Genomic DNA, 14,616 nt, shown 5'->3' on the forward strand with positions numbered 1-14,616 from the left:
TTTTACCTCTATTTTTAGAGATCAAAGCTTCTTAAGAAACCTTTGTTGTGCTCTGGTAAGGCCTCTTCTTGAATATGCTAGTATCATCTGGAATCCTCCTACTATTGATGGCTGTTCGAGAATTGAAAGCATTCAGCGCCTTTTTACCAGGGTTGCTTTTCGTCGTTTGTTCGGTGCTGCCTCACTACCTCCCTATGAAACGCGATTGCAGTTATTCAATCTTCACTCTTTAAGCTTCCGCCGCCATGTGTCTCAGGCATGTTTTCTTGGTGGCTTATTACTTTCTGATACTGATGCTCCTAATTTACTCTCGTCCATCTCGTTGTGTGTTCCCTCTCGTTCCCTTCGTCCTCGTGATCCTCTGTCAATTGAAACACGTCATACTCTTTATACTTTCAACGATCCTATTCTATCCTGTTTCAGGTTGCTTAACCACTTTTACTATCTCTTTGATTTCGACTCCTCTCTCAACTCTTTCCGTAACCGTATTTTTTCTTCTCATTCTCTTTAATTATTCTTCTAAGTTTCATTAAGTTTTGATAGTCTCTACGCTCTACCTATGTTTTTTTTTCTTTAATTTTTTTGCTAGGTCTAGACTAGGTTAGTTTGGCTTAGTTTTTCATGAATTATTTTGTTTATTTGTTAGGGTTTATTTAGTTTTAAGTCTGGCTTATTTAGCCTTGATGGCGGATATTGTATTAATAAATGAAATGAAATGAAATGAAATGAAATGAAATGAAATGAAATGAAATTCAGATTGAAATTCTTTAACTCCTATCATACTCCAATTGGAGTCTGCCGTATCAGCATTCGCAGCTTCAATTTTAGCGCTGCGAGTCTAGCGGTAGGCAACTTCCGCCTCGACCGCCGCCGCTTGTTCAGCAGCGCTAAGGCCACCACTTCCACTGCGCCGGGAACGTAGCGCGGTTGAGGCAATCCTGGTACAGGACCCGGAAGACCTCCGGGAACATGGTGATTGCCGTCTTCACCGCGGCATTCGGGATGCCATCGAGCCCTGGTGCTTTGCGGTTCGCCATCTGACTCACGATGAGTTGCAGCTCGTCGTCTGTTAAAGGTGCTATACCCGCCGCAGTTGTTCCTCCCTCGTCGTTTCCAGCGTTGCTCAGCTGCGACCAGCCACAGGGCGGATGCTCAGGGAAGAGGTCGGACACAATGCGTTCGAGGATGTCCCGGTCCGCTTCCGACGGCATCCGACTACCCTGGAGCCGAGACATGACGACACGGTATCCTGCCCCGAACGCATTCTCTTCTGCAATTTCGATTAGCTCCTGGAACATGTTCCGCTTGCTAGCTCGAATTGCTCGACTGAGCTCCGCCCTTGCTGTCATGTGCTCAGCTGCTGCTATGCTGCGCTCCTCCAAATCAGCCGTCTGCAGCATCCGGTCACGGGCAACCTCGCAGTTGTTCCTCAGGCGAGCCAGGATGGGAGACCACCAGAATGTGTTCCGATGCGGGTCTTGGTGCAGTCGGGTAACCCGCTGCATCGTCTCATCGCAGGCCTTTAACATGGCTGCGATCATACCCTCCTGGCTCGTTGCACGTTGGACAAAGTCCGCAGCGAACAGCACCTCGAGGAATGAGGTAGCAGAAAACTGCGAGGTCTTCCATCTACGGCCAGCGTGACGCACACGCCTCTGGCTGGAGGAAGCACCCTGCCGCGACGACGGTTGCCGCTGTTGCTGCTGCTGCTGTTGCGATGACTGCTGCTGCTGCTGCAGCTAAGATGACTGCTGCTGCTGCGAAGAGGACTGTTGCGCTGGCTGCTGTTGGTCCTGCAGTTGCTCGGGCGATGCTTGTGTTCCTCCCACGGTGTAGAGGACATAGCGGTGGTCTGATGCGGTGTAGCGTGTGCTCACAACCCACGTATCAGGGTGAGCAATCGACGGGCTCTCGAACGCCAAGTCAACTATGCTCGGGAGAGCCACCCCGTTGCCATCGAACGTGAATTCCCGACCTTGGTTGATCACGCTCAGGCCAAGCTGCTCCACCATTCCGTGCAGCTCTTCCCCACGGTCGCAGGTTCTCGGACTGCCCCACTCCTCATGCCTGGCGTTGAAATCGCCGGCGACGACGACTTGAGGGTGGGAGAAGGCTTCGAGTTCTATGGCTTCCGAGAAGCGCTCGAACTCGGAGAGGTTGAGGCTTGGTGGGGCATAGCAGCTTATGAAGGTCACTCCGCCAATTTGCGCTGCTACCAGCCCCCGAGCTTCGCTGCACCACACGCGCTGAATTGGTAGCTCACCGACAGCTACCACCGCTACCCCCAGGACAATCGCATGGCAATCGGATTGAACGCGCAACATTTTCCATACAATCCGCAGTGTTGCGTTTTCTTCGCACCAACTTTGTCTGTATTTTCAATGAGCCAAGCGATTTTACCCCCTCCTACACGCGTTGTATCCTTCAGTACGCTTGTCGCGGCAACGTTCACCACATACACACACATCTCCACACTCAGCGTACGACATCTTCCCTGTTGCTGTTCTGGACTCAGACAAAATTTGTGTTTCTACACTTATTGTTCAAAAAAGTAGTAGCTCCTAGGATCTGACTTTACAAACAAATATCAAAATTTTATGTTCTGCTAATGATATTGCACTGAATTTAATTGCACTACATTAAGTTTTTACATATCTTTCGTAAAAGTTCGTCAGAGTATGAAAATGTCGATAATTCGCTACTCGTATAGCCGTCTCGCTTCTTCTTGTGTGTGCTTTACCGTTGCTGACCGCTTCAAGAACATTGCTGCTCACACACACGTCAGTCTGTGGCAAACAATTGGAGGGGGAGGATGTGTCGGTTTGCTCCAGAAATCGTGTGTGATTTTGGTGTTCTGGATTTGGTTCCATCCCTGTTTGTTTTGGTGAAATTGAAAAGGTAAGACTCATAGACCGATGTAAAAGTGTGAGAGTAAAGTGATGTTGATGGTGACTGATGCTTTTATTTGTTTCTTTTCCTGCTTTCATCCACTGATGGTGTCGAGCATCGCCGAGGATGTGATCGAATGCGGAATATTCGAAACGAGGAGATTCATTCCGGATTTTGTTTGCAATAAGGTAAGTTATGAAAACACACAAAGCATACGAGAAAAGAGTGAGTAATCTTATTCTTAACTTTCATTTCTTCAACAGCGCTGAACTAATCCTCCAGCTTACAGGACGGCAAAGGTACACGCACAAACGTGCACACATCAGCCTTCTCGGAGAACGAGAACACGGGAGGGAGAGACCGGCAACGTATAGAACCTTTACGCTCCCTCGTGCGTTCGTGCGTGCGTGCGCGCGCGCGTCTATGTGTGTGTATGTGTGTGCATGCCTGCGTGCGTGGCTGTGTGTGTTTTTGCCGCTTCGCATAACGAGATCCTACGGGATCACCTTGCGAAAAACACCAAGAGAGGGGGAGGGGTAGGTATGTGTGTATGTGTGTGTATGTGTGCTTGCATGCGTGCGTGGCTGTGTATGTGTGTGTATGTGTGCTTGCATGCGTGCATGGCTGTGTATGTGTGTGTATGTGTGCTTGCATGCGTGCGTGGCTGTGTATGTGTGTGTATGTGTGCTTTTGCTGTTCGGCGATCTCCTACGGAATCACCTTGCGAAAACACGTGGGGGGGGGGGAGGAGTGAGGTGTGTGTGTGCTTGCCTGCGTGCTTTGTGTGTGTGTTTTTGCGTTCACGTTCTACGGGATCACTTTGCGAAAAACACCAAGGGGAGGAGGAGGTGTTAGTGTGTGTGTGTGTATGTTTTTTTTTTCTTTGCCGATTCGCACTCTCTCGCGGATCTAGTTGTGTGCGTTAGTTTTTTTTTTTTAGTTTCTTCGAAAAATACCTGGGGGAGGATGTGTGTATGAAAGAATGTACTTCATAAAAGAAAGTGAAAAATAAAAAACGAATATGAAATATGTTAAACGAAGTTTTAAGTGTGTCTGAACTCATTGCAATCCGAAAGAAAGCGAGGGGGGCTCTTAAAATGTAGTACACATGTATGCAACATGTATCGTGTCGCCGTGACGGTGTATCTCGCTCAATCCGTTAAGCCTGAAAAGTGCTTCTATCGGATCGTCTAATCGGGCGCCATTTAATCAATCCGTTAGCGAAAAGTCGCATGGATTTTGGTACCGGGGTACCGTCTTGCAGCTGCTGAATGCCCACCGGCCGTTGTTTTCTGGCGGGCGCAGAACATCAGAGAGGATGAGCACGTCTGCTTTTTCCTCTCTGGCAGCTTGCAGAACTAGGTTCTGGGCATCACGGCCATGGCCCAGGTTCGCCTGCAAGACTTTCAGGGCCGGGAACATCGCTGAGCCGAACAAGCACATTCGCTGTGGTCTATGTGGTGAGCGCCACCACACAGTGCACACTTCGCCTCATTTTGGCAGGATCGTGCTTTGTGTCCGTCTAGTCTACAACGGATGCACAAATTCTGCCGATCTGCGATGGAACGGCAGTTCGAAGCAATGTGGCCCATCTCCAGACAGCGGAAACAACGCTGTCGCTCTGGAGGGGTTGGTGGAGCTGCACGTACCTTACTAACGCAGTCGCACAGGAACAGTTTGACTCCTTCCAGCTGACGAGCCGACTTCGCTGGTAGCCGGATGCGTGCTCGCTTCGATCCATCCGGGAGTTCTCAAATACTGGCGGAGACTACTCCAGCACTTGCGCCAATCTTCTCATCGAGGGCGGCAATGATGTCCTCCTCCGCAGCGAGGGGATCGTTGTCGACCACGAGCAGCTCACCCATTTCGGGGACAAGCCGACTTACGCCTGCATCACCGATGATCTTGCGGACGCCATTCAGCATAAGTGGAGCATTTGCCGTCTTACTTAGCTCCATGCGTAGCAGCCTAGCATGGGTTCGGCGACCCTGCTTGATATGTCCTTTCATGTCACAGCCATCCCAGGTTTCGCCTTCACTGGGTGACACCTCTATGACATCGGGCCTCGGCTTTCGCTTACGCTGTTGTTGCTGCTGCTGCTGCTGCTGCATACGCTCGTGTTGCTGCTGCTGCGATCCGGCGACCGCCTGTCGCTGTGGCTGACGCTGCTGCTGCTGCGGTTGCGGCTGCTGTTGCTGCGGTTGCGGCTGCTGCTGGGAGCGTGGCTTGCCTTTGGCCTTGCCACGATACCTGCGACGTACCACCTCGCTGAATGTTAACTCCGGCACGACGTCTCCGTGGACGGCTGTCGATGCCTCGCTGCGCGGCGGCATGACTGCGCGCGACGTCGACGCACGGGGCTGCTCCTGCTCGTGCTGGTTCCGCTGCTGCTGTTGTTGTTGCTGCTGCTGCTGCGCAGAGGATCGGCGCGGCAACGGAGTTGGAGGTTGACGCGGACTAGCTGACGGTTGTCCGCCGCTAACCTTTACCGCCAGAAGAGAGTTCAGCACATCTCGGTCCCGCTGATGTGCGGCGGCGAGCTTCTCCATCAGCGCCTCCAGCTTCTCTTTGGTTGGGGGTGGTGGGTGGTGGGTGGTGAAAAATTCGGGAGGGTGCGTCGCTCACGTGGGGAATTATTCCGCACCAGTCCCGATTTTTCCCGGCACGTTTACGCGGTCAAACGGCTCCACCCACAATTTAGACCTATTTCCGACATTATTTTTTCCCGGGCGGGGGAGGGGAGGGTGGGAACGGGGAAAATAATTTTTTCGGACTGCGGGGGTCCAACTCTACCACCCTGCCAAAAACCAGAATTTTCGGGCGACATCGACCTTATCCGACTCTTATCGGGCGCCCTACTCTGTTCTGGCCCCTGGGGGGAGTGGGAGAGGGGGAGAGGGGGGAAAATAATTTTCCCGTAATCAGGGACACGTCCTCTACCACCCCTGCAAATTGCAGAATTTTCCGCCGCTATCGGTATTTCGGCCAAATGTACACACAAAAACACGGTTTTTCAAGTTCGCAAAACATCACCGAAATTTGACCGGATAACACTATCTGTAGGTAAAATGGGTGCTCTGAACACGATTCTGAGGTTTTCAGAGCGATTCGCGGTCGTTTTACACACTTTTTCACGGAGTGTTCACGGAGCGTGTTTACACATGTGCTCATACTTCGGCTACCCAAGCAACACACGCGGGTTAACTGGCTTTTTTTTTTTTTTTTTAAACGGGTTTTTTATTTTGTTTCAAAATTAAACCCTCCCGCTCCCCTACATTTTACCCGCGAGGGCTTACCCTGCAGGGGGTTTCATGGCTTAATGGCCAACCTTTTGTCCGTGCGAAAAGCACCTTCCATGTTTTATTTCTATTTCTAAATTCAACCGAAAAATTCACTCATTCCCCTAAATAGGGCGCTTTTTCACGCTCGATGCGTCGCTGTTTTTACGTGCATACCACGCCTAGCGGGAGGCAACTTCTGCCTCGACCACGGCGGCTTCTTCCGCGGCGTTCAGGCCACCGTCCGTGGCCTCGTTTTCCTCGTCGATTGCGCGGTTGCGCATACCAGATGGTCCGGCTGCAAAATCCGCGCGTTCTCGGCCGTCATCGTCATTGTTTATCGCCTGGCCGGACATCCCGAGAAGACGACGGTTTCGTCTCCTCTCCCTGAACCGCGCTTGACGCTCACGAAGCGCTGCACGTCGCTGAGCGGTCCGTGGTGAAGCTGGTGGGGTTGGGGGAAGTCCAGCTCGACGTTCTTCCCGCCGGCGTGCTGTTGCTGCTCGCCGGTTGGCGTTGCGTCGCTCGTTACGGGCCCGCCGCACTTCCGCGCGTTGGGCCTCCAGCTCTGCTGCGTCTTCGTCCTGACGCTCGATGACGTTAACAGCCAATGCTGCCCGCTCCTCGTCCCACGCTCGCTGCAGTTGGGCCGTTATTCGCTTCGCGGCTTCGCAAATACGACTCCAGCTATCGGCGTCGCGCAACAAGTGCCGCTGGAGGGTGTCCGGACAGACAGGGTCTGGACCTCCCTCGCCGAGTAGCTCCTGTCGAACTGCCGCAAAGCGTGGGCACTCGAAGAAGGCGTGCTCCGCCGTCTCTGGGACGCCGACGCACAACTGGCAGTCTGGGGACGACGTGAATCCATTGTGGCACAAGTAGTCACGGAAAAATCCGTGTCCGGACAAAACCTGTGCCAGATGGAAAGTCATATCTCCATGTTTCCTAGACTGCCAGTCGCCGACCGATGGAATTACACGGTGCGTCCACCGCGTGTGCCGGCTAGCATCCTGTTGCAGTGCGTCGGCATCCCATTCCTCCTGCCAGCAGTCGATGGTGTTCTGCCGCTCCGTCGCCCGGATGTCCTCCCTCGTTGCAGCACGGTCTGGAGCAAGGAGTTGTTGGTGAACCCGAGCATCCTCGTTGATGAGGTGGCATATCGGTACGAGTCCAGCGAGTAGGGTGGCCGTCTCATACCTGACGGTACGGAATGCCCGTGCCACCCTGATGGCTGCTTTTCGCTGAACTCGTTGCAGCATCCGTCGGCACTCACGCACCCGAGTTGCCTCCGCCCAGACGGGAGCAGCATACCGCAACACCGATTCTGCCACATACGCCAGCAGCCTTGACTTGGCCGTCCTGGGGCCGCTGTGGTTTTGCATGAGGCGCGTTACAGCTGCCACCACGCGCGACGCCTTTTCCGTGACGTTGGTGACATGGTCTCGCCATTTCAGGTGATCTTGGAGCTGCACGCCCAAGTACCTGATGCTCCTAGACGACTTGATTTCCACGTCACCGACGCGAAATGTCACCTGCGGTGGAGTCTTCTTACTCGAAATCAGGACGGCTTCAGTCTTGGCTGGGGCCAACTCCAGACCGTGCTGTTGCATCCAACGTTGGACCTGGTCAACGGCCTCCTCTGCTCTCGCGCGAACCTCGTCGGTGGTGGTAGCAGGAACCAGCAGCGCCAAGTCATCCGCGTAACCGATGATTTCGACGTCGGGAGGAAGCGGCACATCCAGCACCCCGTCATACATTATGTTCCACAAAGTGGGGCCGAGAATGGACCCCTGTGGAACACCGGCGGTAACATGCCGTACGACGGGGCCTTCGCTCGTGTCGAAGTATAGCATGCGATCTTCGAAGTAGCTCCGAAGCATCCGTTGGAGGCCGGTTGGGACACCTTTTGCCTGAAGGGCGCTGGCAATGGATTGCCAGCTGGCCGTGTTGAACGCGTTCTTCACGTCCAACGCCACAACAAGCAAGAATCGGTTATCCCGACCGTTCGTTCGCCCAAACGACATGGCGGTGCGGCCGGCCTCAACAACGCGCTGAATGGCGCTCACCGTCGATCGTCCTCGACGAAATCCGAACTGCCGGTCCGACAGTCGGGGTGAAGACGGCTCCTCGAGATAGTCGTTGAGGCGGTTCAGTATGAGGCGCTCCAATACCTTCCCCAGAGCGTCGAGCATGCAAAGGGGTCGGTACGAACTGCTCTCTCCCGGAGGCTTCCCCTGCTTCGGCAGCAACACCAGTCTTTGCCTCTTCCACTGCGCCGGGAACGTAGCGCGGTTGAGGCAATCCTGGTACAGGACCCGGAAGACCTCCGGGAACATGGTGATTGCCGTCTTCACCGCCGCATTCGGGATGCCATCGAGCCCTGGCGCTTTGCGGCTCGCCATCTGACTCGCGATTAGCAGCAGCTCGTCGTCAGTAACAGGTGCTACACCCGCCGCAGTTGTTGCTCCCTCGTCGTTTCCAGCGTTGCTCTGCTGCGACCAGTCACAGGGCGGGTGCTCAGGGAAGAGGTCGGACACAATGCGTTCGAGGACGACCCGGTCCGCTTCTGAAGGCGTCCGACTGCCCCGGAGCCGGGACATGACGACCCGATATCCTGCCCCGAACGCATTCTCTTCTGCAATTTCGATCAGCTCCTGGAACAAGTTCCGCTTGCTAGCTCGAATTGCTCGACTGAGCTCCGCCCTTGCTGTCCTGTGCTCAGCTGCTGCTATGCTGCGCTCCTCCAAATCAGCCGTCCGCAGCATCCGGTCACGGGCAACCTCGCAGTTGTTCCTCAGGCGAACCAGGAGGGGAGACCACCAAAATGTGTTACGGTGCGGGTCTTGGTGCAGTCGGGTAACCCGCTGCATTGTCTCATCGCAGGCCTTCAACATGGCTGCGATCATACCCTCCTGGGTCGATGCGCGTTGGACAAAGTCCGCAGCGAACAGCGCCTCGAGGAATGATGTAGCAGAAAACTGCGAGGTCTTCCATCTACGGCCAGCGTGACGCACACGCCTCTGGCTAGCGGAAGCACCCTGCCGCGATGACGGTTGCCGCTGATGTTGCTGCTGCTGCTGTTGCGATGGCTGCTGCTGCTGCTGCTGCTGCTGAAGTGACTGCTGCTGCTGCGCAGAGGACTGTTGCGCTGGCTGCTGCTGGTCCTGCAGTTGCTCGGGCGATGCTGGTGTTCCTCCCACGGTGTAGAGGACATAGCGGTGGTCTGATGCGGTGTAGCGTGTACTCACGATCCACGTATCTGGGCGAGCAATCGACGGGCTTGCGAACGCCAAGTCAATTATGCTCGGGAGAGCCACCCCGTTGCCGTCGAACGTGAATTCTCGACCTCGGTTTATCACGCTCAGGCCAAGTTGCTCCACCATTGCGTGCAGCTCTTCCCCGCGGTCGCAAGTCCTCGGACTACCCCACTCCTCATGTCTGGCGTTAAAATCGCCGGCGACGACGACTTGAGGGTGGGAGAAGCCTTCGAGTTCTATTGCTTCCAAGAAGCGCTCGAACTCTGCGAGGTTAAGGCTTGGTGGAGCATAGCAGCTGATGAAAACCACTCCGCCGATCTGCGCTGCAACCAACCCCTGAGCTTCACTGCACCACACCCGCTGTATTGGTAGCTCACCGACAGCTACCACCGCTACCGCCTTGCAGCTGCTGAATGCCCACCGGCCGTTGTTTTCAGGTGGGCGCAGAACATCAGAGAGAATGAGCACGTCTGCTTTCTCCTCTCTGGCAGCTTGCAGCACCAGGTTCTGGGCATCACGGCCATGGCCCAGGTTCGCCTGCAGAACTTTCAGGGCCGGGAACATCGTTGGGCCGAACGAGCACATTCGCTGTGGCCTATGTGGTGAGCGCCACCGCACAGTGCACACTTCGCCTCATTCTGGCAGGATCGTGCTTTGTGTCCGGTAAGCCCACAGCGGATGCACAGATTCTGCCGATCTGCGGTGGAACGGCAGTTCGAGGCGATGTGGCCCATCTCCAGACAGCGGAAACAGCGCTGTCGCTCTGGAGGCGTTGGTGGGGCTGCTCGAACCTTGCTCACACAGTCGCACAAGAACAGTTTAAGTCCTTCCAACTGCCGAGCCGACTTCACAGGTAGCCGGATGCGTGCTCGCTTCGAACCATCCGGTAGTTCCCAAATGCTGGCAGACACAACTCCAGCACTTGCGCCAATCTTAGCATCGAGGGCAGCAATGATATCTTCCTCCGTAGCAAGGGGATCGATATCGACTACCAGCAGCTCACCCATTTCTGTGACAAGCCGACTGACGCCTGCGTCGCCGATGATTTTGCGGACGCCTTCCAGCATAAGCGGAGCGTTTGCCGTCTTGCTCAGCTCCATACGTAGCAGCCTAGCATGAGTTCGGCGGCCCTGCTTAATATGCCCTTTCATTTCGCTGTGAGCCGCGTCCAGACGAATGGCTTTGCGCACCTTCTCGTAGATGCCATCCCAGGTTTCGCCTTCACTGGGAGACACCTCGATGATGTCGGGCCTCGGCTTTCGCTTACGATGTTGCTGATGTTGCTGCTGCATACGCTCCTGCTGCTGCTGCTGCGAGCCGGCGACCGCCTGTCGCTGTGGCTGACGCTGCTGCTGCTGCTGTTGATGCTGTCGCTGTGGCTGAAGCTGCTGCTGCTGCTGCTGCGAGCCAGCGGCCGCCTGTCGCTGTGGCTGGCGCTGCTGTTGCTGCTGCTGCTGCTGATGTTGTTGCTGCTGGGTACGTGGCTTGCCGCGGTATCTGCGCCGTACGACCTCGCTGTAGGTCAGTTCCGGCACAGCGTCTTCGCGGAAGGCTGTCGATGCCTCGCTGTGCGGCGGCATGACTACGCGCGACGTCGACGCGCGGGGCTGCTCCTGCTCGTGCTGATTCCGCTGCTGTTGTTGTTGCTGCTGCTGCTGTTGCGCAGAGGATCGGCGCGGCAACGGAGTTGGTGGTTGACGCGGACTAGATGACGGTTGTCCGCCGCCAACCTTTGCCGCCAACAGAGAGTTGAGCACATCTCGGTCGCGTTGATGTGCGGCGGCTAACTTCTCCATCTGCGCCTCGAGCTTCTCCTCACGGCGCTTTGCCTCCTCCTTTTCCTCCTGCAGCAGTTGGCACATGCCGGTTATCTGCTCCAGGAGTTTTGCGTTTTGCTCCTTCATAGCGATATTCTGCTCCTCGAGGCGTTGGATGGTTGCTCTGAGCAACTCGAGCTCCGGAGCCGGTGTCGCGGATGCAGCTTTTGGCTGTGCAGTGGGCTTGTTGATGCCTGTGGCGCTTACCCGAGGCAGCGCAACACGAGGCTCGGCCGCAAAAAGCTTGGAATTAGGAGCCAAGCTGGTGCGGCAGTCCACCGACATCGCCCTAGCACCCGAGCGGGTCGATCTCCCGGGTGCTTCCATCACGCTGACCGACTCGCGATGGATATGCCGTAAAATGACCCTGGGGGTCGAAATGACCCCGGGGGTCGAATGACCCAGGGGGTCGGAATGACCCCTGGGATGCTGCGCCGCCTAGCTGGTGATCTGCTGCACGATGATGTCGGTTTCCGCTTCCACTCCGGTGTTCAGGGCGAAAAAAAAAAAAAAAAAAAAAAAAAAAAATTCCAAATTTCCACGCCCCCTGGTGGGCGGGGGGGAGGGGGAAGGGGGTGGGGAAAAAATTCAGGAGGGTGCGTCACACACGTGGGGAATTATTCCGCACCACTCCCGAATTTTCGCGGCACGTTCACTCGTCCAAACGGCTCGACCCGGAATTCCACCCTTTTTTGGACCACTTTTCGGATTAGGCACTTCTAAAATATTTTTTCACCGGGAGGGGGGGGGATGGGAGCGGGGAAAATAATTTTCCCGGTATGCTGGGGTCACGCTCTACCACCCTACCAAAAATGAGAATTTTCGGGCGACCTCGACCTTATCCGACTCTTATCGGGCGCCCTACTCTATTCTGACCTCTGGGGGGGGAGGGGGGAGGGGGGGGGAGGGGGGAAAATAATTTTCCCGTAGTCGGCGTTACTTGCTCTACCACCCCTGCAATTTTTAGAATTTTTCGGCACCTTCGGTTCCGCCGCCAACCGTCACCGGACCGAAAATTCAAATTTTGCCCCTTGGGAATTGCGCCCCGGCCAAATTTGTCCTATGGGTATTACTGAACTGTCACTTCCAAATGTCAAAATTTTTTTTCCCGATTTTCACTGTTTTTTTGGTCGATTCTTATTGTTTGCACAAAAATAAGCACAATGGTGAAAACCGCACTCGATAACCAAAACTCACCGAGTTATTCACGATTTACTGTTTTTTTCGTTTTTACTGAGGACACGTGCCCCAGCGGTAGCACCCCCGACACTTTTGAATTCCGCGTTTTTTAACCGATTTTCGCACTTTTTTCGCTCGATTCACTATGAGTGTCACTACGCGCACCTTTCAAAACACACCCGGACAAAATCCGTGCAATTTTCACTGAGTTTTTTCATAACAAAATTCCCCATACAAAATGTATGGGGAAAAAACACATACACTTTTTTCAGCTTTCTACTGCACGAATCGTTGCAGAATCACTTCCAAACGCTTTAGAACCGTCAATTTACTTAAATTCAAGTGTTTGCGGCACCAATATCACGAAATTTTGCTCCCAAATTCCACACCCGGAAATCAGGTGCTACCGGGGGGGGGCCCACGTACACACAACAACACGATTTTACAAATTTGCAAAAATTCACCGAATTTCGATTGGCTAACACTATTTTTGAGTAAATTGGGTGCTCTGATCACGATTTTGACACTTTCGGAACGTTCCGCGGTCGTTTTACGCACTTTTTTGCACAACTTTGTCGGAGCGTGTTTACGCGTGTGCTTACTGGTCGGCTACCCAAACAACACTCCGCGGGTTAACTGGCTTGTGGCCGCCAAGCGTTCATAGCGACGTGGCTTTTTTTTGATCCTTCAGTGTCGGCTCTTTCTATCATTGTGAAGCAAAATTCACCAAGCGTAGGATTGTTCACCCTTTCAAGGGAACGTGAGCTGGGTTTAGACCGTCGTGAGACAGGTTAGTTTTTCCCTACTTGTGTATGCTTATAGTCGCTATCTTAACGGAATTATAAAATAAATGAATAACATTTATTCCTAATGTATTTCGTTTTCTCAATCAACTCGAGATTGTATGCTTCGGTGCCTTTTGTTTTATCTAGTGCGTCCTGTGTAATGTGCATTCCGTGGACAGTGTAGGCGATATATTTATGTGTAGGTTCCTAAAGTGTTACAGCTAACCTTTTTTTTCAATTATCCTAACTTCTAATTATACAAATTTCCACATGGATATATTTAAGAACTATATAATAAGGTTAAATAATTCGCGATTTTCAATGCTTTCCGGTTATATTAACTTACCTTACTATATGAGTGTTAAAATATATCCATTTACATGTTATCGTAATGCTAAAAGTACTATGATAGAATGCCTAGCTATTCCCTGTTCTTCATCTGCTCCATTGTTACCCTAATCTACCCTATCTTTACTTAAATCTAGCACAAGGCATTTCCTCCTTGCGATTGCCTTATCCCGGGCATACTCGGGTGCAAACCTGTTTGATTAAATCACTCGTTGAACCTTTTAAATCGGTTATTATGTATCTTTTCCAACTTCTTTCCATTTTTAATGACACACGTTTGCTCACTGGGAATCTCTACGACCTCATATGGTCCTCTCCATATCCCTTGTAACTTTTGCCCTACACCTGTCTGAATATTCCTGACTAACACCATCTCTCCCCACATAGGTTGCCATTCAATTGCGTTTCGGTCATATTTTTGTTTCCGTTTTTCTTTTGATTCAATCAAGTTTTTTCTTGCTATCTCGTGTATATCTGTAAGTTTTGTTTTCATTTCTTGGCTAAAGTCGGTATACGTTCTTTTGCAACCCCTTTCCTTGTATATCGATGAAGGCAACCTAGCTTTTCTACCAAAGACTAATTCGTATGGAGTAAATCCCGTTGAAGAGTTTGTAGTAGTATTACACCTGTTTCCATCTACGTTCGAATCTCGTGCCGTTTGCATCGAATCGCAAACCGCCTGCTTCGAATCGCATGCCACTACGATCGAATGCGTGCACCCATGGTTGAATCGCTTGCCAGTACGGTTGAATCGCGTTCCACTATGGTCGAATCATATGCCACTACGATCGAATCGTGTGCCGCTACCATTGGATTTCTGAAAGCAAGAGCATAGTAAACTGTTTCTTTACGTTTGAAAGCTGTTTCTTTCTTCGCCGACGGCATTTCGTTTGTAAAATTGTACTAATAAAAGGCAGTTATTCACTGATTACACGTAAAATCCTTGTTATCGACGAATATCGTGGTCCCTTGTTGATGGTAAAATCCTTGTGTTCAACTAATATTCGGTGTTCGTTGTTGATGGTAAAATCCATGGTTTCAACCAATATTCGTCGGGTTTATCTAT

At 52.8% G+C, this 14,616-nt stretch overlaps 2 protein-coding genes and 1 long non-coding RNA gene across 3 annotated transcripts; 1 reads left to right on the forward strand and 2 right to left on the reverse strand.

Annotated features, from left to right (window-relative positions):
• Positions 1 to 2,702: 2,702 nt before the first annotated feature.
• Positions 2,703 to 3,425, forward strand: LOC125906503 (uncharacterized). The gene is made up of 2 exons (XR_007451879.1): positions 2,703 to 3,077; positions 3,153 to 3,425. It is a non-coding gene; the product is annotated as an uncharacterized LOC125906503 (long non-coding RNA).
• A 1,215-nt stretch (positions 3,426 to 4,640) lies between these two features.
• On the reverse strand, positions 4,641 to 5,438 carry LOC125908362 (uncharacterized). The gene is made up of 2 exons (XM_049611077.1): positions 5,140 to 5,438; positions 4,641 to 4,857 (listed from the first exon to the last, which is right to left on the reverse strand). Exons 1-2 carry the CDS (start codon positions 5,436 to 5,438, stop codon positions 4,641 to 4,643), a joined length of 516 nt encoding a protein of 171 aa, XP_049467034.1.
• A 4,531-nt stretch (positions 5,439 to 9,969) lies between these two features.
• On the reverse strand, positions 9,970 to 11,736 carry LOC125906501 (uncharacterized). Its single transcript, XM_049605534.1, has one exon. It carries the CDS (start codon positions 11,563 to 11,565, stop codon positions 9,970 to 9,972), a length of 1,596 nt encoding a protein of 531 aa, XP_049461491.1. The 5' UTR covers positions 11,566 to 11,736.
• Positions 11,737 to 14,616: the final 2,880 nt, after the last annotated feature.

This window comes from Anopheles coluzzii, chromosome 2 (genome assembly GCF_943734685.1).
Source record: "Anopheles coluzzii chromosome 2, AcolN3, whole genome shotgun sequence".
Taxonomy (NCBI): Eukaryota; Metazoa; Arthropoda; class Insecta; order Diptera; family Culicidae; genus Anopheles; species Anopheles coluzzii.